Below are 24605 nucleotides of genomic sequence, written 5' to 3'. Positions count from 1 at the left end.
TTCACATGGACATTAAATAAAAATGCATCCAGGAGAAAAGTGGGACAGTGGTAGTGCATGGGTATGTGGAGATCATTCACAGAATACATGTGTTTAAACACTATGCACAGAAATTGCTTCAAAGATTTGCCTGCCTTTGTCTGGAGGCCAGAGTTCTGCACTCCAGAAAGGCGCTTAAGGCTTCTGCTCGAATGCACAGCCCTCCTTCCAGTTTGAAGGCTCCTCAGAACCACGGTTCACAGCTTCTCATTCTTGTGTCCCAAATGCAAGCCCTGGCACACATAGCAGTACTCCTCTGGGCAGGCAGATCAGTCAGCATCCCTGAGGCATGGGATTGCAATTATGGCATATTGCCACCAGGTGGGTTCTGGAGCCTGGGCATGAACAAATTATCTATAAAGAACAAATTAGATTTTTGTTCAAAAGGCCCATTGCCTTCTTTGCCATCTGACTCCTGCAGGCCTTTCTTCAGGACTCTAGCATTACTTGCTGGGAGACCAACATGTGGGCCAGGAGGAAAGGGGACTCTGGACACATAAGATTTGATCTAGGGAACAAGAGAGCTGGGTGGGTACTGAAGTGCAAGAAGGGTAATGTAGGGTCCACCAGAGGCGTTGGAATCCTTCAAAGGGGAGGCAAGGTTTGGGAGGGAGGAGGGGAACCAAGGGTGACTCCTGCTGCTGAGCATAGGGAGCAAACCCATGATGGTATCTGCCTGTAGGCTTCTCTGCTTGTGCCCCTCCTCCAGGGTGCAAGATTAATCTCCCAAAGCTTTGGGAGGATTTGGGGCATACCCTCTGAACTTCCAAACAGGGACAGCCTCTGTGTGCTAGTGTGAATTCCCAAGCATCTGCAGGTGTGTGCAGCTATTCAGCAAGTGCACAAGTGAACAAGGAAGCAGAGAAGCATGCCCATGAGAAGCTTGACCACACCGTCGGTTGGAAGGGTGGCACACGCTGGAGAACAGACTCAGACTCACACTATCCAACCTGCACACTCTCACTGACCAGGAAGTCCTGGATAGGAGAGCTGTGTCTAGCCCTATGTTGTCCATGAAGTCTCTCAGACCTAACCTGACAGCCTTCCTGCTTCCTGGTCTTCTTTTAAGTGGCTCTGATGCCGGGCACTTGGAAAGTCTAGGCGTTGGGAGGGCACTTGGTGGTCATTTTGGTCCACCCCATTGGTTCTCTGAACCCCTTCAATTTGGTCATAAAAATTTTTAAAAAAAGGTGTTTGGGAAAATAATAAATGAGGTGAGTCAGCTGGAAGCCAAGAGAAATCTGCCAGGTCCCTTCTACGACTTCCAGATGTGCACTGGGGCCCTTCTCTTTGGGCTTTGCCCCTAGTGTGACACCAAGAGCACAATGGTGGATTACAGCCCCAGTAAGTGGAACAACCTCACCAACCCCCTTTCCAGCCTCTGAGCACTTTCTATATTTCCTTCTCATGAATACAGAAGTAACCACCCACTCAGATGCCAGGTGATAAATGTTCCAAGTAATTTTTATTTTAGAATACAAGAGAGGTACAAATGTATTTACAGTTGTACATATACAATCAAATAATATATATCACAGTTTGTAAATATCATTTTAAGATAAATATTTACAAAGTTAAAGTGACCATTTTCTGGAATTAGAACACGGTTTATTGAAAACTCTATACACTTTATACTTTTTATTAATATTATTATAGGGTTTTTTTTTTGTTTGTTTGTTTTAATTTTACAAAACCCCCTACGGGAATTCTGCAAGGTGTGAGACGACACCAGAGGGCGCCCACGGCCAGAGCTGGAGAAAACATGGGCAGGTAGCAGGGAAAGTGTGGGCAGGCGGGGCGCAACCCCTGGGATCCGTCGCAGCTCAGAACTGCTTCACCCGCAGAGAAGTCAACCTAGTCAACGCAGTCTTGCCCTGCTCTTGCTGGACGTGCGCGAAGGGGTAAGGATGTGGGTACCTCTCCTTTCCCAAGCTTGACATCAGAGCTGAACTGGAGGCTGGTCCAATTCCCTCATTTTACAGATGGGGAAATTGAGGCCCAAAGAGGGCAGGGTCTTGTCTCGCGTGGATTCGCAGTGCCTGCACTCTTATCCCGCTTATACACTGCAAAGTATTCGTGCCTCATTCATCCCCAGGAGCCACCTTCGGGATAAGGTGGCCTACAGGAAAGAAGGGCCCAGAAATCTCAGATCTCTCCGGGTCACTGCTGGCTGCCCCCAGGCCCCAATAGCTTCCGAATCTCAAGATTGTGTCTTTGACTCAGGACACCCCAGGACCCCGATCCCAGAAGGCAGAGATGGTGGCTCTCCCTTCACTCCGAATGCGTGGGGCTCTGTGTGAGGACGGTGGGAGCTGAGTGCCCTCCGAGATCTTCGGTCCTCTCTCCTGCCACCCACCAGAGCGATGCCCGCTTGGACTGACCACAGAAGGGACTCCGGGGTGAGGCCGGGCATGGAGACCCCTCCCAAGAGGAGGCGCGGCCAAGCAACCAACACCAGCCAAGTGGCCTGGAAAAGGGACGTCGCCCCTCACGTCCTCATTGAGAAACTGGGCGAAGAGTGTTCCGGGGGTCATTTCTGGGGCGCAGCTACGGCGGGCAAAGACGTGCCCGCGGCGGCGTACGGCGAGGGGGTCAAGTCTGCAGAGCGGGGAGGCCCGCCAGGCGGAGGTCCGGGGGCGCGCGGGGCAGGCGCGGGAGCGGGAGCGGCGCTCACAGCACCATGGCCGGCAGGTGGTGCGCCGCGGCGGCGGCAGCGGCGGCGGCGGCGGCGAGCGCGGGCGCGTGCGCATGCGGCGCAGGCAGCGCGGGCGAGTGCGCCTGCAGCGATGCGCTGGGCGGCCGGTGGCGCGCGCTCTTCTGGTGGGCGCGCAGGCCGGCCAGCTGCGAGTACGCGCTCTGGCACACCTGGCACTTGTAGGGGCGCTCGCCCGTGTGCAGGCGCACGTGATTGCGTAGCGTGGACGACTGGCTGAAGCGACGGTTGCAGAAGCGGCACACGAAGGGCTTGTCCAGCGTGTGGATGCGCATGTGCGAGCGCAGGTTGCTGCGCGAGTTGAAGCCGCGGTGGCAGATGACGCAGCGCATGCGGCCCGCGGTGCCCGCCGCCGAATCCGCCGGGTGGAAGTCCTCTGGCCGCGCGAGCGGGGCGCGGGGCCGACGGGGCGGGCGGGGAGGAGAGAAGAGAGGAGCAGCCCCGTTAGAACCCGCGTCCGCCCCAGGCTCTCCGCGCCCTCCCCACCCACTGCCTAGCAGCCTCCGGCGCTGCGTGGGTCAGGGCTGACGGAGCCCTGCGCTGCCGACCGACTTAAGGGCCACCTAAGGGCCTGGCTTGGGTCAAATGGGAGCTGGATGTCAGATCACGCTGGGAGACCAAGGGGACTTTGCGACTCAGCCTCACTAAACCTGAACTTACTCATCCCTAATATGGGAACCTGGTACTGTCTCTGCAGCTAGGCGCGATTTCCTGAAATGAGTAGGAAAACTGTCTATTAAGTTTTTTCTGTGCTAAGCTCTTTACCAACCTCAGCCTATGTATGACCTGGCTTACGGTATAAAGGATAGCAACTAGGAAACACCCCGCCGAGAAAAATCATTTATTCATCTCATAAATATATACTGAGTGTCCTCTGTACCCATGAACTGCTCCTCAGTTTTGCCATCCCTGAAATGGAGGTAGTAATAGCGTTAACCCCATTAAGTCGGTGGTAGGAATCAGAAATTAATCTTTGTAAAGCATTAGCTGCAGAACAATTGTTCCATAAACAGTAGTTAATGAGCCGTAGGTCGACGCCTAAAATTAGGGATAATCAAATTTCACAAGGGTTTTGTAAGCCCCCAGTGGAATGATGCTCATCAAAGATTTTCATTTCTGACCCAAGGAAACCAGGGCTAGTCCAAAGCTTGGCACAACAAAAATCTCAAGCTAATGAGCTCTGTTGTGATGGGCACTGTCCCTGGAGTCAGGCTGTGTGTCCTGCCCTCATTCCAGCAGTTCATTCCGAGCAGCTACTCTGTTCCTGGACAAGGAACCAGGCAGGACAGGATGTATGCAGAGTTGGAAGGGAACTTCAGGATCTCCTTGCTCAACACCTTTTCTTTATTGATGAGGAAATTGAGGCACAGAGCCATTCCCAAGATTGAACAGCAGAACTGGAACTCAATACAGCCTCCTGCTGCCCTGTCCATTTCTCCTGCCATATCCCATCACCTCTCTGGGGTCTCCTGCACCTGCCCCCAGACAACCTATTCTGGTCAGAAAGCAAGAGGATTGTCTTCCACCCACACTTGGACCATGGTGGGCATTCCAGGAACACCAGGCGCATTGGGTCAGTAGGTCCCATCTGCTGGATGCTGGTGAGGTTGAACCAGGTTCCCAGGAGGCTCCCCGCCCCTTCCTTCCCCCTAGTGGAGGGATGCTCTGATGGGTCTTGTCTCTGTGGCCCCGTGGGGAATACCTACCATGTTTGTTCTTTTTCTGCTCCTCCTCCAGTCCTGGCACACCCGGGATGCCCAGGAAGGTGTTGTGGGAGTTTCCATACCACACCAGCAGCTCCTGATCCGGAGGGATCATCTGTAGGGATGGAGGTGAGAGGTCAGGGAGGCAGCAGCTGGGGAGTGGGAGGCAGGAGTCTCTAAACATCCCCTCACAGCCAGGAGATGTGCATCCAGCCTCAGCCCCGAGAATGCCACACCTGCTCCATGTCCACTGATCTGCCCCAGCAAGCTGCACAGACTGGGCAGGTGCCGGGACATCACAGCCCTCTGCTCCCTCTCCCTGCCTGGACCTCCTCAACATCTCTGTCCTAACTCCACCGCACCAGAGCGTTCAAGCAACAGAAGCCTCACAGCGAATAGAAGTAACAGAAGATGGAAGCCAGAAAACTTCATTTCTTACTCAGGGAAAACAGCCAGCCCAGCGTTGCAGGGCTGAGCCAGATGTTTCGGAGGAGGAGCGTGGGCTGGAGGGTGCCCTGTAGTGCTTGGTTAGACCCTGTCTGATAATGTTCTGGAAACATCTCTAATCCCCAGCACCCACAGACAGCAGCACATCACACGTATTTCCCCTGCCCAGCACAGGGCCCTGCGTGGCTCCAGGCATTTGGCAGATGCTAAAAAAGAAACTCGGGTTGACAAACGCCTCCACCTCAGGAAGCACCAGGGTACACACAGCCTTACACGAAGTCTATTTCAGCATGATCTAGGTCCATGACCAAGAACTGATGATAGGACTCAGCTGCTCTCAGGGGAGGACCTGCACGGGAAATGGCTGTTGACTAACCAGGGAGACCAGCAGGCCTGCTCCTGAGTCAGCACAGGGGGCCATCCCCAGGGGCCCTCTTGGCCTTTGGTGAAAACCAGTGACCTTTCCCGAGTCGGGGGCCTTCAGCCCCAGCCCGGTCAGACGCACAAGAGAAGGGACAGCCCATCATTCTCCTGAGGACTGGCCCTAGAAACATGGCTGTGGCACGTGCCCTGGGATTCCCTGAGGAACAGCCCCAGACGACAGCTGCTTTGTCTTCCTGGTGGGTCCTCTTTTAGTTGAAGCACAAAAAAAATTACATAGAATTCCACATAGGGGTGTCTGAAGCCCCCCTTGGTCTTCATGGCCAGGGAATAGGCCCCCTCCTCTTCGGACTGGGTCCAGCCTGCAGAGCCCTGCCACACTCAGAACCCTTGGGTTCACCTTGTCTTCCTTCCTCTGCTCAGAGCCCAGAAGACCCTCAGACCATCCCAGCAAGCTCTGTGCTTGACCTTGAAAGGAGGGAGCAGGAGAGGAGGAGTGGGGGCAGGGAGGCATGAGGGGCCTGGGCAACTGTATCCTCCTGAGACAGCCCAGGGCCACCATGCCCTTTCCCACTCAATCACAGGGCATCGCAGCCCATGACCAGTGAGTGACAAGATACCAGCAGAGAGTACCACACCTACCGTGATTGTGTGGGATTAAATGTGGAAAAACCAAATGTGGAAACCAAGGGAAATTAGGCAGAGCTTCAAAGAAAGCAGGCAGATTAGAATTTGGCACCACAGCCAGCATCACTGTGGCCTCTCTGGTCCTGGCTACTGTCCAAGAGGCCAGTGGGTCAGAGTTGGAGTCCCATGTTAGAAAAGGAACAAGAAAAAGGTTTTTGAACCCATCAGAAAAGTGGGTGATAGAACCCACAATAATTAAGATGCTTTGTATAAGAAGGATGGTGCAGATGGGTTCTAAGTCACTGGGTCCCTGCATGACCCTGGGCAAGTCACTCTGCCTTTCTAAGGTTGTCTCCTAAAATGAGGATGGCATTAGGTCCCCCAACCCAATGACTCTGGTTGTAAGTTACCTCCAACATCATCCCATCCCCTGGCTTCAAGTCTCAGTGGAAGCCTGACCCAACAGCCTAGGGCTTCCTCTAGATAGCTCCCCAAACCAACTGCACGTGCCATCCAGAGACAACACTGCAAGGGGTTTGGGCTCAGCCCTGGAGCCGGGCATGGCGGGGTCCACTCAGACTCCCCACCTGCTAAGTGAGTGACTTTGGCCGGCAGCTTCATGTCATGGGGTATCAGTTTCCTCCACTGTATGTATAATAGGGACAGTCTTGTTGCCCCAGCCTCCCTGCATGGTTGTTGGGGCAACAAGGCCGCTCGCAATAAAGCTCTGCACAATGAAGACACGGAAGGGCCAGTTATTATTTTCTCTGACTCACCCATCTCAGAGAGGCTGGCAGTGATCTGGCACATCATGTCCCTGCAAGGTGGTGTGGGGCTGTTGACACAGTGAAAGCTCAGGGTGACTAGGGACTTTGCTTTCCATGTGCCCAAATGCCTCAAGAACAATAGTCCCCAACCAGTGTGTCTCAGTTCCCTGGCTCCATCTCCGGAGATAGAAGCCCACCCCTCCGGGACAGCTGTGGGAGGGAGGTTGGGCCAGCCCCAGCTGATGATGCCCTGAGTGATGTCTCCACCTCCAGTCCTGTGGTCCGGGAACCAATTACTAAGTTGACACTGGCCTTTCCATTTTAATTGAAAATAAAAACTATTATTAAATGCAAAATAAATGTAATAAAAATAATAACAATGGGAATGGTGGATGAAGATCAGAACATCTTGGCTTGTACATATCTTGATTTTTTTGTTTTTCAGTAGTGGGAATTGAACCCAGGAGCACTCTAGCTATGTGAGCTACCTCCCTAGCACCAACCCCCACCCCCGCGCTTTCTTTCTTTCTTTTTGAAAGTAAGGGTTTTGCTAAGTTTCTCAGGCTGGCCTTGAGCTTGTGATCCTCCTGCCTTAGCCTCCTGAGTCACTGGAATGACAGGTACATGCACGGTGCCCGGCTCAAGTCTCGAATATTCTTATTCAAAATTATTGTTTGTAATATAATATTTAAAATAAGCAGTTCAATGGGAAGGTATAGTATAAGGTGACTCATTTTTTAATTAGAATATTCTTAATGTACTAAAATTAATTTTACTCATTAACCTAACAGTTAAAGCACATGGGCATAAATGTATAAGCATGCAACAGGGTAGATAAAAAAAGTAACTCTCCCACTCTGGATGCCCAGCTGCTGCCGCTAGTTCTCCAGGTGTCTTTCCCCAGAAGGATTTGACATGAAAAAAATGCTGATTTGAGGTTTGAGCAGAGAAGCATCTTGGGACAGAGTGATTTCACTTTTACTTGATTCATCTGATTTTTTAAAAAGTAACGAGCACATTTATTTCTTATACACACACACAACAAAACAACAATTTTAAAAGAAGGAAAATCTATTACAAATAACCTACGGGGGACCAGGGTTGTGACTTACTGATAGAGTGCTTGCCTCACATGCATGAGGCACTGAGTTCAATGCCTGGCACCACATAAAAATAAAAAAACAAACAAAATAAAGGTATTGTGTTCAAAACTAGAACTAAAAAAATAAACAAAAAGAACCTATGGGAACTGAGTATAACACATTCCCCAGACAGCGGCAAGCCATCTTCGGAGGGCTGGGGGAGGCAGCCCCATCTGCACAGAGAAGGGGAACCAGGAGTTCCTCTGTCCTTCAGGGTCCTCGACCCTCGCCTCTGGGCTCCAACTGCTTCCAGGCATCCCGCATCCAACGAACTCCTGTGATCAAGCCCAGGAGGCCCTGGAACCTTCAGCTTCTAGTCCAGGATCCTGGAACTACTGTCCAGAGGCTTTCAATATCCCACCAACTAAGTGCAGGGAGTGCCTAGGTCCCCTGCAAGGACCTGTGAGTGCTCCCACTGCTGACGCTCAGGCTGGTCCAAGCCAGAATGTCTGGGGCTCGGAGAACCAGAATCAGCCAGTCATTTGCCTTTCTGGGGAGCAGAGATTGGCTCAGACACACCCTGATTAAAGCAATCCCCAGAGAACCAGTCCCGGTGTACAATCCACATCCTAAAACTTTGGGAGAAATGTCTATACCCGAATCTTGTTTTGACAAATTTTAAGACCGCTGAGCTCATTCTCTGGAACCTTCCTGATCAGTCCAGTTTATCCTGCTCCACTTTTTGCATTTTTAGCTTAAATTGGAAATAATAGGCTTTGAGGTTTGTTTTCCTAATACAAATTCATGACACACCATTGAATATGCTCCCAGGAGACTCCGAGGCCCTCCCCTTCCCCGCATGGGTAGAAGCCCTGGCGTAGAAGGATCTCAGTGTCATCTGGCCGAACATCAATTTCCATTGTACACAGATGTCCTGACACACCAATTAATAGAGTTCCAGCAAATAGATATTGGCCAGGGAGGCCACACAGCCAGGCGATCAAGACCAGCTCTGCAGCCAGCGAGCCCTGGTTCTAATCACAGCTAGCCTTCTCCATAATCTCCAAACCTTAGTTTCATCCTCATTAAAATGGGGAGAGTGGGCTGTGGTATAGCTCAGTGGTAGAGTGCTTGGTTAGCATACACAGGCCCTGGATTTAATCACTAGAACTCAAAATAAATGAGATAAAATGAAATGGGGATAGTAATAGCACTTCATGGGGCTGACCAGATTATATTTTTAAAAAGTGCATAGCTGGGGAGTAGTTCAGTAGTAGATTGCCCAAGGCCCTGGGCTCAGTCCCCAGCACACTCCCCAAAAAAGTTTCTAAGACCTTTTAAAAAGGACCTAGGATAGTGCCAGCATATAGTAAATGCTCCACAGATGGTAACATTATTAGATTATTAGTGATGCTAACTATTACTAATCAGAGCAATTTAAGTGCATCCACCAATGAGCAAGGTCAAAAGGAAAATGGCATTTTTCCCTGTAGATCCAAGAAAAGAGAGATGGGACTCTAGGAAGAAATTAAAAGTTCAACTGCCTGAGATGAGAAGGAAAACAGCAGGAAAGAAAAATCTACATTTCCAGGACACAATAGTTCATCAAAAGGTAGGGAAGGAAAAGACCCAGAATTTTTTTTCTGGTGATAAAATCCAAAATGGTAACAACTTATTTCTAAATTCTTTTCTAGTGCTGACTTTTTTATTTTTTATCTTTTATTTTAATTTTTTTGTAGTTGTAGATGAGCAGAGTGCCTTTATTTTATTTGTTTATTTTTACGTGATGCTGAGGATTTAACCCAGTGCCTCACATGTGCTAGGCAAGCACTCTGTGGCTGAGCTACAGCCCCAGCCCCCTAGTATTTACTTAAAAAAATATATATATATATATATATATATAATAATAAAATATATATTTTTTATAATATTATAATAAAAAATATACAACTAAATATATATATATATATATATATATATTTAGTTGTAGATGGACACAATACTTAATTAATTAATTTATTTTTATTGGTGCTGAGGATCGAACCCAGGGCCGCACAAATGCTAGGCGAGCACTCTACCACTAAACAACAGCCCCAGCCTTAGTGCTGACTTTTGAGGTCAGTCTTGCTTCTTGGGCCAGTCAGTCGTGTTCTGGAAGAATGGGGTTCCTGTGGGTACCTCTTTTGACTTGACCCCCATCACCTGCAGAAAGGTATTCAACATTTAGTTCCTCTTGCTATGTGCTGGGCATTTTCTAGAAAGGCCATTTTAGGCACCCGAGGCTGGAGTAAGTTTCTGTAACTGAAGTAAGCCCAAGCAAGAATAACACCTGAATAGATTCAGCCAGATGCAAACTTTTCCCACAGATTCACCTGTGCTTGGAAACCCCACAGCCTTTATCTCCTTTGGGAGGGCCATGATTTTGTTTGGGAAAGTCTTAGTGCAGCAATAGTATATTGTGCTTATTGACTAAATATGTCCTTCCCCCTTTTTGGCAAGTAGCGGGTTAGTGTTATGAAATATAAATAGCACTAGTGAGTGGCAGAAAGATTAAGAAAACAGATCACAGCAAAGGTCCTTCTCCTTGGCTAACCCCACATACTCACAGAACAAACAGCTGATTTATTCCAGAGACATCTGGATAGTGGCCTGGGTGGCAGCAATATGTCCAGTAGGACTGCGTGAGAGCTGCGCCTCGGCCCTGCCCCGATGGTGGTCATGTGTAGCCTGACACACAATTGATCTGGTAAGTGTACTCTGACAATTTGACAAAATGGTTTGAGAAAATTGCTACCTTGAAAAAAGTGCCCAACTTCATTCATGAAAAGTAATTTGGGGCATTCTGTATTTCCTTGTCCCTCCCTCTCTCAAACAGTTCCTTTTTCCTTTTTAGTAGTCTGTCTGGCCCTAAAAAGCATTAATAGCCACGTCAGAGGAACCTATCTGCAGCATCCATATCATATATACATCATATCCTTGCATCTACTTAAATTTCTGATTAAATGTAGATGAACTTTCCCCCTGATCATATAAATTCCAATCCCTCCCTGGAGATATCCGTCAGCCACTTAGCCCTCTGACTCTGCGTTTCTGTACAAACATCTATTCGTGTGTCTGGGCCCTGTTTGAATCTCCTGCTCCCGCACAGCAACGTGAGACTCAGACCCCATGTCTGCACCAGCCAGGAGTCCTCTTGCCAGAATGGAACAGGTATTGCTGGCCAGTGTCCCGTGTTCACATGCATGTGTCTTTGTGAGAGGGGCAGGATGACTGTGTGGCCCTCCTACGTCAGGGCTGGGAGAGAGGTGACTATGGCAGTGTATAGAATAAGAGGGAGCCTTGGGAAGATGTGAGTGCTCAGGAGGATACACTCTGAAAAAAGTGGGGTTCAGCTGCTCCGGAGGCCAATGCTAGGAGGATGGTCACAGGAGCAACCCCTGTCCTGCCTGGGTCTCTCCTGATACCCACCCCCATCCATCCTAGCTCTCCTCTCGGGGCTCCTGTGGAAGACCTGTTTGTTCATCTTTATATTTACCCTCTCTTTCTGGTCCACTGAGGGTCACCTCTAAGCTGGGACTCAGTTCCTGGTCATACCAGGCCCAAGCAAAGGCTGTCCTGTTATCATCCCTGGAGAGTCCCTGGGACCTGGTTATTCAGGGAGAATATGAGTCCCAGAAACTAGTAGGCCTGAGCACCCTGGGGCATCTTTAAAAAAGCTTGATGTTCTGAGTCCCAGGGAGCAAAGGAAAGGGATTAAAGGGAAGTCCTTCTCTGGCTCCTCCAGGCCACTTCTAAATCTCAACCAAGCTTCAGCCCCATCCCAAAGGGCCTTGCTTGCCCCCCATGTGAGAACAGAAGCATGAGGTCCAGAGAAGAGTCATAAGACAGTCCCCATTGCCACAGAGTACTCAGGCCCATCCCACTCTCTGGGGCCAGACACAGAACCAACTTTCCCACCAGGGACACTGACCCGGGAGAATGCCGGCTGCAGCCACCTCAGCTACTACCATTCTGCTTGCCCTACAGTAAGCATTACCGTCCCCCCACACACACCCTCAGCTTCTCTGCCCCTGCCCAGCATCTCCCTACCTGCCAGGAACACCTCCTTTCCCATCCTCCTCCTGACCTTTCCCAGGTGCTGCCCCTGGCTTAGCCCTCAACCCCTTTAAAAGCCCCTGGAACACCATGGAAAGGGGCATCTGTCCATCTGCCACCTTCCTTGCTTCTCTGAAAAAGCTCACAGCACAGTCATTAGTGCTGACATTTCCCCCAGAGTCCCTGCAAGAGCCCCCAGCTCTGCCTGCCACCAAGTGAGACCTGGTTTCTGTGTCTGTAAACTCTACTAATCTCAATCCTCCCCGCAGGGTCATGTGAGGATTAGATGTGATAATGCGTATCCAGCGTCTGGGAGAAGCCTGACACAGCGAGCTATCGCCAACACACTCGAGTCATGATCCACAAGTCACCAGCGAGCCATGCATACAGAACAAGGGATAAGGCTCAGCTAAATGCCGGGCACGCATAACCCTCTCCCACCCAAAAGCATTCCCCGCTCTCCACTCCATATCTCCCTCTCTGTGTCTCTATGACTCTTGAACCCCAGCACGCCCTCAATCCCCAAGAACTCACTATTGAGATACCTGGGACATTCACAGTGGCACAACATTGAAATCTCTATCCTTTCTGATCTGCAGCAAAAAGCCCCCCATCAGAACATGCTCCTGGAGACCATGAAGCATGAACTTCAGCCCTCCAGCCCATGCAGGACCAGCTGGGCCTGTGTCAATGCCCCTCAGTGCTCTGTGGTCCCAGAAGGCAGCTGCCTGGCACTCTCCCCACAGGGTTCCCGCACTGGTTCCTACACAACAGACAGTACACACCTCGATGGCCTTGTAGAAGATGCTGGTGCCGATCTGGACCACCTCCAGATTCTGCTCCTGCTCATTCCGGGCACACTTGATGTAGGTCATCCAGCTTCGGTGGTCCTCCTGGCTGGCATCGATGAAGTAGCGCACCGTGCCATCCTCATTGAATACCTGGGCGCAGGTGGGGCAGGGAGCAGGTGAGGCAGGGCTGTGCCACATGTGTGGTTTGTGATCAGGGTCAAACCCCAGGCCAGCCATACTCGCCACTCTTACAACAGCCCCAGGAAGTGGAAAAAGATATCATCGCTTTTGTTTCCAGCTGAGGAAGGGGAGGCAAGGGGCGCAGTGATTGGCCTGAGCCTAGCCGGCTAGAGGTTGTCAACAGGAGCCAGTCTCCGGGGCTCTACAGGCTGACCACGCCATGCTCCTGCTGCCAGCTACACCCCAGCCTCAGAAAAAAAGGGGGTCTCCAAGACATCATTCCAAGGGATCTTCTGGAGGATGCAGAGGTACTCCCCAGAGCAATGAGGAGCATTGGCCAGGACCTAAAAGGGGGACACAGCAGCCTGGAGAGGAAGGCTGGCTCACTGTGGCACTGGTCTGGCCTAAGCCTTTTTCTGGGAGCTGCCAAGAGCACTCAGAGGTCAAACTACACCTTGACTTTCTGACCCTGCCACAACTGGAAGAGATAACCATTGGTCCAGGACTCAAGAGGAAAGGAGTTAAGTGAGGAGAGGTCTCTGGGTCACCCCCCTGTTCCCTTCCTCCTGCTCCTGTGACCAGCTATAGGATTGCCTCATTGGGCTCCTCTAGGATCTGCCAGGTGGAACCCTGGGGGAGCGTTAAGGGAGGGAAGGAGTGCACCATCTGGCCTTGGGGTTTTCAATTCTACTAGGTAAAGGCCCCAGAAGGAGGAATCACTGCAGGAGTGGCTTTGTCCTAAGGGAGGCCCTCCCTGCATCTAACACTGTGAGGGTGGGGTAGGGTCAGGAGACCTGGAATGGAAGCCCCTCTGAGCCTCAGTTTTCTTCAGTAAAGAGGAGATGATCACTCACAGGGCTGCTGAGATACCCCACGAATTGCCAGCTGGGGATTCAGATACCGACTCAATGCCAATCAGCAACCATCATTTTGGATGTTACTCTGCCTGGAGAGGGGAAGCCCGTTCTTAAGAAGGACAGACTTCTGCCATTTTCCATTCCAGACACCTTACCCCAGGTTGGGGCTTGACTTGAGGGTATTCCCTTGCTACTTCTGTAGCCCGAGAAAGAATGTGGGTAGTGGGGAAGTCCTCCCCAGGGATGGCTTCTGAGCTGGCCTCAGGACCCAGATGGACTCTCCATCTTGGACCCTCCCTGTGAAATGGAGGCAACATCCTGGTACTCCGGGTTAGCCCGAGAAAGGAGGGTCAGATTTTTCCCCACTGTGGCCTACCCAGGGCCGTGCAGGGAGGGACCCCCAGGAAGTGAAAGCTCCATGCACACGGAGGTTTTAAGGGTCCTCCTCAGGGGCATCCAGGCCGCCAGTGACCTCAGCTCCCAACAAGAAAACGGGCAGCAATGGGGCCAGACTCTAGAGCCTATCTGCGGACAGCGGACAGCAATCCTTGCCTATGGCTGGCTCCTCGCCCCCAGTCCACTCTTACCTCCCACATCAGGTTGTTGTTCTTGCAGATGTCCACGTGCTCTGGAGCGATGACGCGGCCTGTGAAGGGGCCCATCTCGGTGCCTGCTTTGATCCACGTCTTGGAGAAGATGCCAAGGCCCTCGCCAGGGATGGAACTCTGGGCGATGATCACCTCCACCGGTAGAACCAGGCTGGACAGCTTCTGCACCTCTGCCGCCAGATGCAGAGGAATCCGGTCAAAGCCTTCGCAGAGGAGGCCCAGCCCTTCCGGGCCCAGGACCCCTACCCAGGGCCTGCCCAACCCGGCCAACCCCAGCGGCCACAACTGCGGAGAAATCTCTCCAGTGATGGAGGAGTGGGCAAGCGCAGAGGCTCAGCGATCATTCTCCTCTGTTTGCAACGAAGGACCCTTGGTGCCCTCTAAAGCAAGTGGTGCGTTGGGGTTCGTTTCTAAGAGCGAATTTTCAGTTTCCACTTATTCTCAAAACATTCTCTACTCGGAAAGGTTTAAGAACTAATGCGCCGACTGCAGAATGTCGGGTTTACAGACGGGAAAACTGAGGCCTGGTCCCGCGAGGAGTAACGACCAATCCGGGACTCTCGCCCAGTCCTGCTCCAGGCGCCGCAGCCGGTGAGTTCACGCGCAGTGCGCTTAGAGGCACAGGGCAAGGGCGGAGGAGCCCCGACGGACGTGCTCAGCACTGAGGACAGATCTCCGACTCCAAGATCGCAAAGGCATAAAAGAAACACTGACAGTGAAGGGCTGGGCTGGGCTTTGGCTGTGTGACCCCGGGCAAGCCCTCCCTGCTCCTAGGCTCTGGGTGCCAGGGAGGGCGGCGCTGGACTCAGACGGCTCTGAAGTCACCTCTCCCGGCAGGGAAGAGCCAGCGGCCCCCAACCTCCTGAGGGTCCCCCTGTTGGGCCTCTGCGAGGGTGCGAGCGGAGAGGCATACAGGGGCGGCCTCCATGTCTTACAAGGTTCCCCTCTAAGCTACCTGGGAAAATACCCAGCGAGCGGACCGGCTGAAAGGGGGGGGTTAAACGGTGTCCGTTGCGGCGCGGCTGGCAATTTGTCACGCTGTTAAAGTGATCGCATTCATTGGGCTCCATTCGAAAGAAATTGCTAATTCTAAATTCATTAGCCCTGGAAGAATGCTGTAGCAGTAAATTGTAGCTCAATGCGGAGGGGACTTGTTTAAAAGGGGCCGAGGAATTCCCCTTACAAAAAGGGGGGATTAGATGGTTGACATAGCGTGAATGGAAGTGGAATTAGTCTTCACGGTAAATTAAGAGAGGAACAGAAATCGTAAAGGGGGAAGAGAGGGCGACGCGCAGAGATGCCAGAGCCGGGGAAAGATATTGTTTGTGGGTTGATGAATGAGGAATAAGAACTTGAGACATCTTAAAGAAAAGAAACTTTTCTCGCTCTCTTTCTCTCTCTAGCTCTCTGCGGCTTTTTCTCCCGGCCCGCCCGCCCTCGGCCCCCTCCCGGGCCCCCGCTGCCTTTTAAAGTTCTTGGTTTAAGTGGGAACTTTCGGGGGTCAAGCCCAAGTTAACTAAATGAATTTAAAACCCCTTCTTTTTGAGTCAACTGCTATTACACGCCTAGTAAGGCTTTAAATGCCGGGAACCGCCCGCTCAAGGAGGAGGGTGGGGTGAGGAGAGAAAGGCCGGGGAGCGCCGGGCCGTGGGGCCTGTGGCTGGGATCCGGTCCTTGAGAGCGCTCTGGCGTCGCTGCTTGAGCCCTGGTTTAACCAGGGGAAACTAAGTGGCGGGAGCACCCAGGTTGATTTGAGCTGCCACCAGGTCTGGTATCCCCGCTGTCTTCCTGTGGTGGCCATCCTGGGGGTTGGGGGTCCCCGGGAGGAGAGCATGGGATTAGCCTCGACGGCTCCGACTCACCTCCAGAGAAGGACTGCGCCAGGACTTCAGCGGTGAAGGCCGTCTTGGGGCTGGCATGGTGACTCTTGTCCTCCAGGAGCTGTTCTCCCAGCACGTTGCGCCATCGGCCGTATAGGAAACTGTGCAGGATGTCGGAGGTGATGACCTCGGCTAGTGCCAGCCCCGGTGCTTTCAGCCCGGTCTTGAGCACCAGGGCTTCAGCCGGGAGCACGGAGCCCATCATGGGCGGCCCGGGGCTCGCCGGCGCCGGTGAAGGGCAGTCGGACAGATGCGCGGAGGTGGGCGGTGGAGAGGGGAGCAGAGGAGCCGAGGAAAGAGCTGAGACGGAGAAGGAGAACGATGTGGAGGAGGAGTATGCGGGAGGGAGTGGGTGGCGAGGGGGTGGCTGGGAGGAAAGTGAACGAGGGGGAGACAGGCAGAGGGGAAGAGAGAAATCTGCGGAGATGGCAGAGGCGGCGCAGAGGGCTGGAGAGGCGCGGGTGGAGGCAGAGCGGGTGCGGGAGGTGCGGGGTAGGTGGGAGGCGGTGGATGCAGAGAAACGCCGGCAAGGGGCTCTCGGACGCGCGCTCGCCTCTCGCACACCCAGCCAGGACCGTCTTCCCCTTGGCAAAATCTCAGCGCCTTTATAGGAGCCGCAGTGACCCTCCTAATTGGTTATTAATGACCCCCTGACGTCGGAGGACAGACTTGTTGTACCCGGCCTGGCTCTGAGGAGCCTTCGCTGCGAGAGCGCGAGGGGCGGGGGCTCGAGGACTGCTCCGAACTGTTCCCCTCCGCATCTCCCTCCCCTCCCGGTCCTGCTCCCCCTCCTCTTCCTCCTCCTCTCCCCGTGGGAAGCGCCAGGCCTGGAGGGAGGCTCAGCCCGCAGGGAGTAGAGGAGGGGTCGGAGCAGGGGAGGGGCTCGGCGAGGCTCTCAGGGACTCCAGGGACTGGACAGGACTGGAGGGGACACATGGCCTCGGCCCCGTGGGCCCAGCGGTCACCTCCTGTCCAGGCAAGATCCCTCGCCATCCCGCCCCTGCCGTCACCTTCCCTCCACTGCCTTCCCTCACGGCTCGGCCAGCACCGCGCTCCCCTCCCTGGTCGGGACCCGGGCTTCGCCTTTCTCCCACACCCCATTCTCTGCGGGGCTCCACGCCCCCGGCTGCAATAGTTGCCCAGCGGCCCGCAGCTCCTGCTCAGACCGCGCTAATCTGCGCAGACCGCGCTGCAGAAGCCGGGGTTTCGCTTTACACGGGCCGCGCCAACTGCCCTGCACGGTGCGCGCAGTCGGGTACAAAACATCTCCGACTTTGAGGGCTGCCGGGGCTGGGCCCCTGCTGCCGTCGGAGCTGGCCGGGTGTGAGATGGCTGTGTGGGCCGCCGGACTTCCTGCCCCAGGAGGGCTAGGTTGGGGGCTCTGGAGCGGCAGACCGAAATTCATACTGCCTGCCAGTTGCTTGCAAAAGGCTTTCCTGCAGGATACCATGAGTCCCAAAAGGGGTCCCTGGACTTGTCGTGGGTGGAAACTGCCGAGCCTCAGAGTGAACGCCCTCCGAAGCCTCCAGCTGCGCGGCGACGGGTCGCGGTGCGGCTTCTCTGGCGACTCAGCCTCCGAGATACGTCCTGGGGAAGCCGGCTGCGTCCTCTCTCCTCCTTGCTCCTAGCTCTTTCTCATCGGCCACTCCACTTCTCTCTCCTTCCTCCCTTTTCTGCTCTGTCACTTCACCCCAGTAGTAGACTTTCTGGCCCGATGCTTACAAGACACTTCGGATCACCTCTCCTGAAACCGGAGTTACTGAGTCCAAACCAAGGTGGGAAAGCCACAACTTCTTGCAGGCTTGGCTGCCTCTGGGATTAACCACACGCCCGCCTCCGATCCCAGCCCCAGACACACCTGGTGATGCGGGACATTAGGAACATTCCCTCAACTGCCAAAGTCCTTGGCCCTCCCACCCCCACACTTGTGAAGTTCACTTAAGATACCGCAGAGGGAAGTGTTCTGCACCTTCCCAGCTAGTTTGGGCTCATAGATTAGGTCTCAATTGGACATTGCCAACAACTCAGAACTTCCTTGAAGTTCCCGAACTTGGTTGGAGGAACGGTGACCTGTACTCCCACAAGCCAGACTCTGTCTCAATACCCTTTGGAAAAAAAAAACCCCGCTGGGCCGTTGCTAAATCTGCCTCAACCTGGCAGCCATGGATCCCAGGCCCAGGCACTCCAGTTTTGGCCAGTGGTCTCTAACATTCCGGTCCTGCCTGGGAACATTGAGAAGGGAAGGCACCCAGAGAGTCTTCAGACCCTGCACCCAGATCCACCGTAGCCTGGCGCCCAGGGCAGGCACCGCAGAAAGCAGAACCATCGGGCACCGCGCCAGCAGAGGGCAGCCCTGCGGAGGAGCAAGCGCAACCGGCAAGGTAGGGTCCCAGAACCTCCACTCCCTTCCGGATGCCGCCAGCAGGACTCGCTAGCTCACTCCTGAGGGCTCAAATCTGAAGGGGCGATTAGAATCCAATGGTTTAGGGCAAGAAGACCTGACTGGCGCCTGGGCCTTGGCTTCTACTAGACTAAATGGAGAGGAGAATGTGCCAGGGTAGAGGAAAGGAGACTACGTCGGGGAGCAGTGCTGGCAAACGCGCTCTAGGCTCCCAAGGCCGGAAATCTACTTCATGGCTCGCGAGAACGGATATGCGTTCTACTCTCTAGGCCTCAGTGTTCCTGTCTGTGCAATGGTTTGGGCCGTACTTTGTGGACTGAGGTTTCTTCCTACCTTGCTTCTCTTTGGGTCAGGTCAATTCCCCCTCCCCCAAATCCTGAGGATTTTGACATTCCCATGACGCTCCCCACTGAGAAAAGCCCTCAGGTCTGTGCGTCCTTCCATTCCGGAGCGCAGTATTTGGGTCCCAGATCCCAGCTTGAGGACAGAAGATGCAAGGGAGTGGCCAGGGAGTCCCATTCCCTTGCTCTGCTCAGAATCAGCAAACCTGGCAGGGAGGGAGGGCCAGAAGCAAAGGTCAGAACAACCTTCCAGCAGGCATGCCCGCAGATCTGGGGCGTCTCCAGGGCGCTTTCGCATTTTGAGTTTCTGGCCTAGCAGTACCTTCTCCCGCGCGCGCCCCTAGGAAAGGGAGCTCCTAGCCTCGGGGCCCATTGGGATTGGGGGGCAAGGCCCCTGAGTTCGCTTCGCGTGGTGATGTGGAGGGGAAACATCACATGTTCCAGTGGTTCCAGCGGATGAACCGCGTCGTTTACTTCAGGGCCTAGGCAGTGTGTGCCCGCGCCGAAGACCCCTCCCTTGGACCGGCGGCCGGAGCTGGCAGGCGCCCCCCACCCTCGCGCCCACGGGCCGCCGCTCCGCGATCTCTTTAATATTCATGGGCGTTAATAGAGAAGCCCCCAGTATATCGGTCCATTGTGGGCGGCTCGTAGGGCTTGAATAGGCCTCGGCCCCCTTTCTTCAGCAGGGCTTCCCGAGGGGCCGGGCCAGGAGTGAATGGCCCCGCTTCCCGCTCCGCGCCCCCTCCCCCTTTCAGGGAGAACATCTTTATCCCCGCCGCCGCCGCCACCGCTGCCGCCCGGGCCCCCGGTCCCGGCTCCGAGCGGAACGAATCAATCGGCCGCGGCTCTTCGGAGGTCATCCTCACAGCCCGGTTCCCCTTCCCCCCTAGCCCACGGGAGTAGGAGAGAGGGAGGCAGAGGCAGGCCGACAGACCCAGGGACTGGGGGACACTCTGGAGCCGGTGTGGAAGAGAAGAGCAGGGGCGACCAAAAGGGATAGCGGGGGGCCGGAGTGCGCGAGGAGGGGCTGGGGCCCTGCGGCCGCCCGGCTCCTGCTAATTTCTACTTGTTGCCTTGCGCAGGGCGGAGCGCCGAGGGGACCCGCCGGTGGTCCTCGTTCAGTGATGCGTCCTGCCTCCGGTAGAGGCCCCAGCGCGCACCCATTCAGGCCCCGCTTTACACCCACGAGACACAGAGCGCTGGGAGCAGCCCGAGGCTCCCAGTCTCGGCAGATCAGCCGGCGGGGCACTTTCGTTCTCGTCGGTGCGTCGCGACGGTCCTCTCAGGCCCGGACACGCACTTCAGTGGGACGTCTGGAGCGGAGGCCAGGTTCCCGGCTCCTGCGCCCGCTCTCCGCGGCTGGGCCCGGGTGCCTGGGGGCGCGATTTGATCAGGCGGGGCCAAAGCGCACGGATCCCCGCCCCTACCGCCCCGCCGGCCTGGGGAGGCGTAGAAAGAAGCCCATTGTCCGCGGAGAAATACATTTTTGGGGGCTGAGTGAAAGCCCCTTTCTTTTGAACTTTAGAAGAAAGTCTCCGGCCCTCGCCCCTCGGAGGGAGAGATTTGTCTCCTCCCTCCCGGGGGCTCCGCTCGCCTCCTCCTCCCGAAACATCTGCCGGGCGAAAATCCACCCTGGAGGGCAGATCTCTCTGGCTTTAAGCCCTGCGAACTCATTAAAAAGATATTAGCGACGGGGGCAGGTCCCGCGCAGGTATCGATCGACCGGAATGAGCCCGAGGAAAAAAGGCGAAGAATGTGGCCGCGCCCGGAACCCCCACCCGGGTCCCCAGCCCCCTGCGCCCCAACCCTGCGGCGGGCGTGGGGCCCCCGCGCCCCCCTGCGTCGTCCGCGCGTCCCTCCTCATTTGGTGGCTTCTCTATAGCCCCTCCCGCGACTCGGTCCTTGCTTGCGCGGGTTTCCGTCTGCTCTCTGCGCTCCGGGTGCGCTCGCTGCCGTCGCGCTGTCCCTACCTCTTGTCCCCCGCCCCCCATCCTACCCCGTCTCCACCTCTCCTCCCTTCCTCCGCAATGTCCTCTTTCGCCTGCGCTCTGAGACCCTCTCCCGCTTTCTCACACACTCTCAGCTTCCTCCTCCCACGTCTCTCCCTCGACGAGTCTCAGTCTTTCTCTTCTCCATTCCCGCGGTGGCCCGGGAAATTCTCTCCTTGCTTGGGGCCCATGTGTCCGGTCCCACCCATCCCGGGTTCCCGTAGGACGGTGCTGGGCTCCAGGGCGCCCCCTGCGGCGCGGACAAAGGCGCGACCCGCTGCCCATGTGGTGTGGGACCTCGGGCGGCTGGACCAACTTCAATAGACGTGACTTGGGACCAGCCCAGCCTGCTGCCGGGCTGCCCGGCAGAGTAGCGGACGTGAAGCGGTGAATAGGGACAGCGGTCTCCCCTCCCCCGCAGCCTCACGCCTACCCTATCTAATTAGCCTCGGAGGCCTATGGCGAGACAAAGGCGCGCCCCGGGGCTCCCACGTCGAGCCTGACGAACTCTGAGCTGGCGCCCGAGCCCGCAGGTGACTGGCACGCGAGTCTCCCTGGGCGTCCAGGGCGGGTGGCTTTTCCCCTGTGCCTCTCAAAACAACGCCCCTCGCCACCATCGCCCATGCCCCATCCCCCAGGCCAGCGGATGCCAGCGCTACGACCCTGGCCCGACCAAGGCAAGAGGCGCTGGGTCAAGCTTGGACGTCAGGAGAGGCGAGAGGCAGAGGGGGCGGAGGAGGAGAGAGACTTGTGTAAAGAGAGGCCAGTGTGAAAAGATCAGATACAGTCAAAACATGAGAAGTGGAGACAGAAAGATGGATGAAGGCAGCTGAGGCGGGGGATTGCAGAAGAGCCCCGACATCTGGGAGACTGAGGAGGTAGAGAGGGAGGAGTGAGGGCATCAGACACACAGGCCTCCCCAACATCTCCCCAGCTCTCAGGGCTCTGTCTGCGCAGCTGCCTGCTGCTCCTGTGAGTCTCAGGGTGGCCAGAAGGAGCCATCTCCCACCATCATATCCCTTCCTCCACCAGAGCCCCTTCCCACCCCACCAGCCACCTTGCTTTCCTCAGCCACCTCCTGGGCCCTCAAGGCTTCCTGCCTCCTGGTCCTCATGCCAGTCCTCCTCCTGCCTGGAGCTTCCTCTCTGACGTTGTCTGGGAGCAGAGGAGTCTAGAGCTGTCAGGGTGCACTTACTGCATCTGGACCTTCTCTTACCTCACCTGGAATCCTGGAGGCTTCTGGTCATTCCTTTCTTCTATAAATACTTACTGAGGACCTAATGTGTGCCACATCCTGTACAGGACCCTGGGGCACCATGGTGACCAGGGCAGACCCAGTCCTTGGTCTGTCTACCCAGCTTCTGCCAGGGTGCGCCCTGGTGGGCCAGAGGTGGTGGTAACTTGTTTTACACCACCTGACCCTTGGTCTCCTGGGCAACTATGAGGGCCTGGACATAATGGATGCTCTGCCAGTGACAGACAGCTCTCTGGAGGACTCCTGTCCCTGTGTCTTCCTCTTTATCTGCAGAGTGGGAATAAGGACCTGCCCTGCAGTGAAGCTTGCTATGAGCTGAGCTGCGCAGAGGACACTGAGGTGACATTGAGGCTGCTATTGCTATTATTTTCCCTGTTCTGTGACCACTTGGCCCATGTGTATGGATCATCTGGGCCCATAAGAAAATGCCAAGAGCCCCAGAGATCTGCAGATGTGTATTGGAAACAAGGTACCCATTCTCCTCTCTGAGCTTTAGTCTCTTTATCTGCAAAATGGGGTTAGCAATAGAACCTCCACTGGGAGGGCTGTTGTGAGGGACCGAGGTCACAGCATGGAAAGCTCATAGGACTGTCATCCCAGGCTGAGGCAGGAAGACAGCAGATTTGAAGCCAGCTTGCACAACTTAGGGAGAACTTGTCTCAAAATAAAAAGGGCTAGGGTGCAGCTGTGGTAGAGCACCCTGGGCCCAATCCCCAGTACAAAAAAGTGAAGGAAAAGGGGAAACCAAAACCAAACCAAAACCAGCACCAACAACACATGCAGTTTCGGGAACTAGGAAGGTACAATGGTATACACCAAATATTGCTGGGGTCCCTCCTCAAGGCTGAGAGCGCCTCTAGGCCTAGGGGCTTGTCCTGGTCCCCAGTGGTCCCCAGGGCCAGTACCAGGGGTACACATTGGTGAGTGCATGATGCGGGGGGTCCATGGACCCCGGGTGGCAGGAGCAGGTTCCAGGACAGTGAGGCCTCCAGTCTTGCTGGCCTGTTCTGGCAGGCATGTGAGGTCTCTGACCCAGGGAGGAGAGTCCACAGTCTTGGAAAATGCAGGCCAGGGCAGCCCAGATCCTCAGAGCCCTGGTCACAGCCAGGGTAAGGGGGGAGATCTGAGGCCCTGGCAAAAACGCCCCAGGGGATAGGTGCAGGAGCCAGAGCGAGAGGAGCCCACTGCAGTGTCCTCCCAAGGACCTTGGCTTCTCCCCCTCTACAACCAGGGCCTCAGACTTTCCCAAACCTCTACCTCATGCCTCACCCCCACCTACAACATGGAACCTCTCCCCAGAGCACCGTTACCATCCTTACCACCCCAGTGCTAGGACTGGCCCAAGCATGGAGGGTCTCGGGTTCTGCTCTCTGAGACCTCTGTTTCCGTCCTGTGTTAAGCACTGGGTGATGCACATGCTCAAGAGGCTGCAGACAGCTCCAAGCAACTCTGAGGTAGATTCCACGGTCACCGGTTTAAAGAGGAGGAAACAGGTTCAGCCAGGGTAATGAATGTCCTCGAAGCCTGTGCCCTCCTCGGGCCTCACCAGCTCTCTACGGCCCAGAGAACAAAACTCCTCAGGTGGCCTCTTCACATCACAGTGCCCCACGCGAGTCCCGTGCTCTCAACTATTGATGTGTCAAGGGCTGGGGTGTGGCTCCATGGTAGAGCACTTGCCTAGAGTGTGCAAGGCCCTGGGTTCCATCTCCAGCATCTCAAAAAGAAAAGAATAAGAAAGGGTGCAATCCCGTCTGGATGAAGACTTGTATTTACTAACTGGTTGCAAGGCTGGCTTGAACCAAGAGCTTTGTGCACACACTCTGCCACCTGAGATTTTAAATTGTAGAATGAATTTTCTGCCTTTACTCCCTCCCAACTCTCCCCTCCTCTCTGTCTGGATCCATACCCTGACCATCAGGATGACAAACTTCTGTAAAGACCAGTTAAATTACTTGCAGTTGCAATGAAAGGGATATTTACTGTTCCAAATATCCAGCAAATTACAGTTGTATTTATTTCAGAAACTTCTGAGTACTCTAGAATCTCTGTCTTGTCCATCCATCCTTCCTTCCTCCCTCCCTCCCTCCCTCCCTCCCTCCCTTCCTTCCTTCCTTCCTTCCTTCTTTCTCTCACTGCTCTACCACTGAGCTATACATACCCAGCTCTTTTCTCATTTTTTTTTGTTTTGAGACAGGGTCTCATTAAGACCCTGCTGGGGCTGGCCTTGAACTTGGATCCTCCAGACCTGACCCCTGAGGAGCTGGGATTACAGTGTGCCACCATGCCCAGCTCATTTTTAAATCTTTGTCATGGATATAGTCATGCATACCCAGTGTCATGTCGGACTGGATCTGGCATTTGGGGCCCCAGGCCAGGGCAAGGCATTAGTTTAGCCCCAGCAGCTTCCAGTTCCTGGAGATGCTCGGGAAAGGTGACCCAGTTCAGCCAGC

The 24605-nt window shown here is 54.7% G+C and overlaps 1 protein-coding gene across 1 annotated transcript; it reads right to left on the bottom strand.

Moving 5' to 3' along the window:
• Window positions 1–2709: 2709 nt before the first annotated feature.
• On the bottom strand, window positions 2710–16375 carry Prdm12 (PR/SET domain 12). The gene is made up of 5 exons (XM_046452039.1): window positions 16153–16375; window positions 14270–14460; window positions 12640–12795; window positions 4459–4570; window positions 2710–3128 (listed from the first exon to the last, which is right to left on the bottom strand). Exons 1-5 carry the CDS (start codon window positions 16373–16375, stop codon window positions 2710–2712), a joined length of 1101 nt encoding a protein of 366 aa, XP_046307995.1.
• Window positions 16376–24605: the final 8230 nt, after the last annotated feature.

This window comes from Marmota monax, unplaced genomic scaffold (assembly GCF_021218885.2).
Source record: "Marmota monax isolate L192 unplaced genomic scaffold, Marmota_monax_Labrador192_F-V1.1 WCK01_AAM20220418_F8-fsc00020, whole genome shotgun sequence".
In the NCBI taxonomy this organism is placed as follows: domain Eukaryota; kingdom Metazoa; phylum Chordata; class Mammalia; order Rodentia; family Sciuridae; genus Marmota; species Marmota monax.
This window is presented reverse-complemented; position numbering and strand designations above follow the sequence as displayed.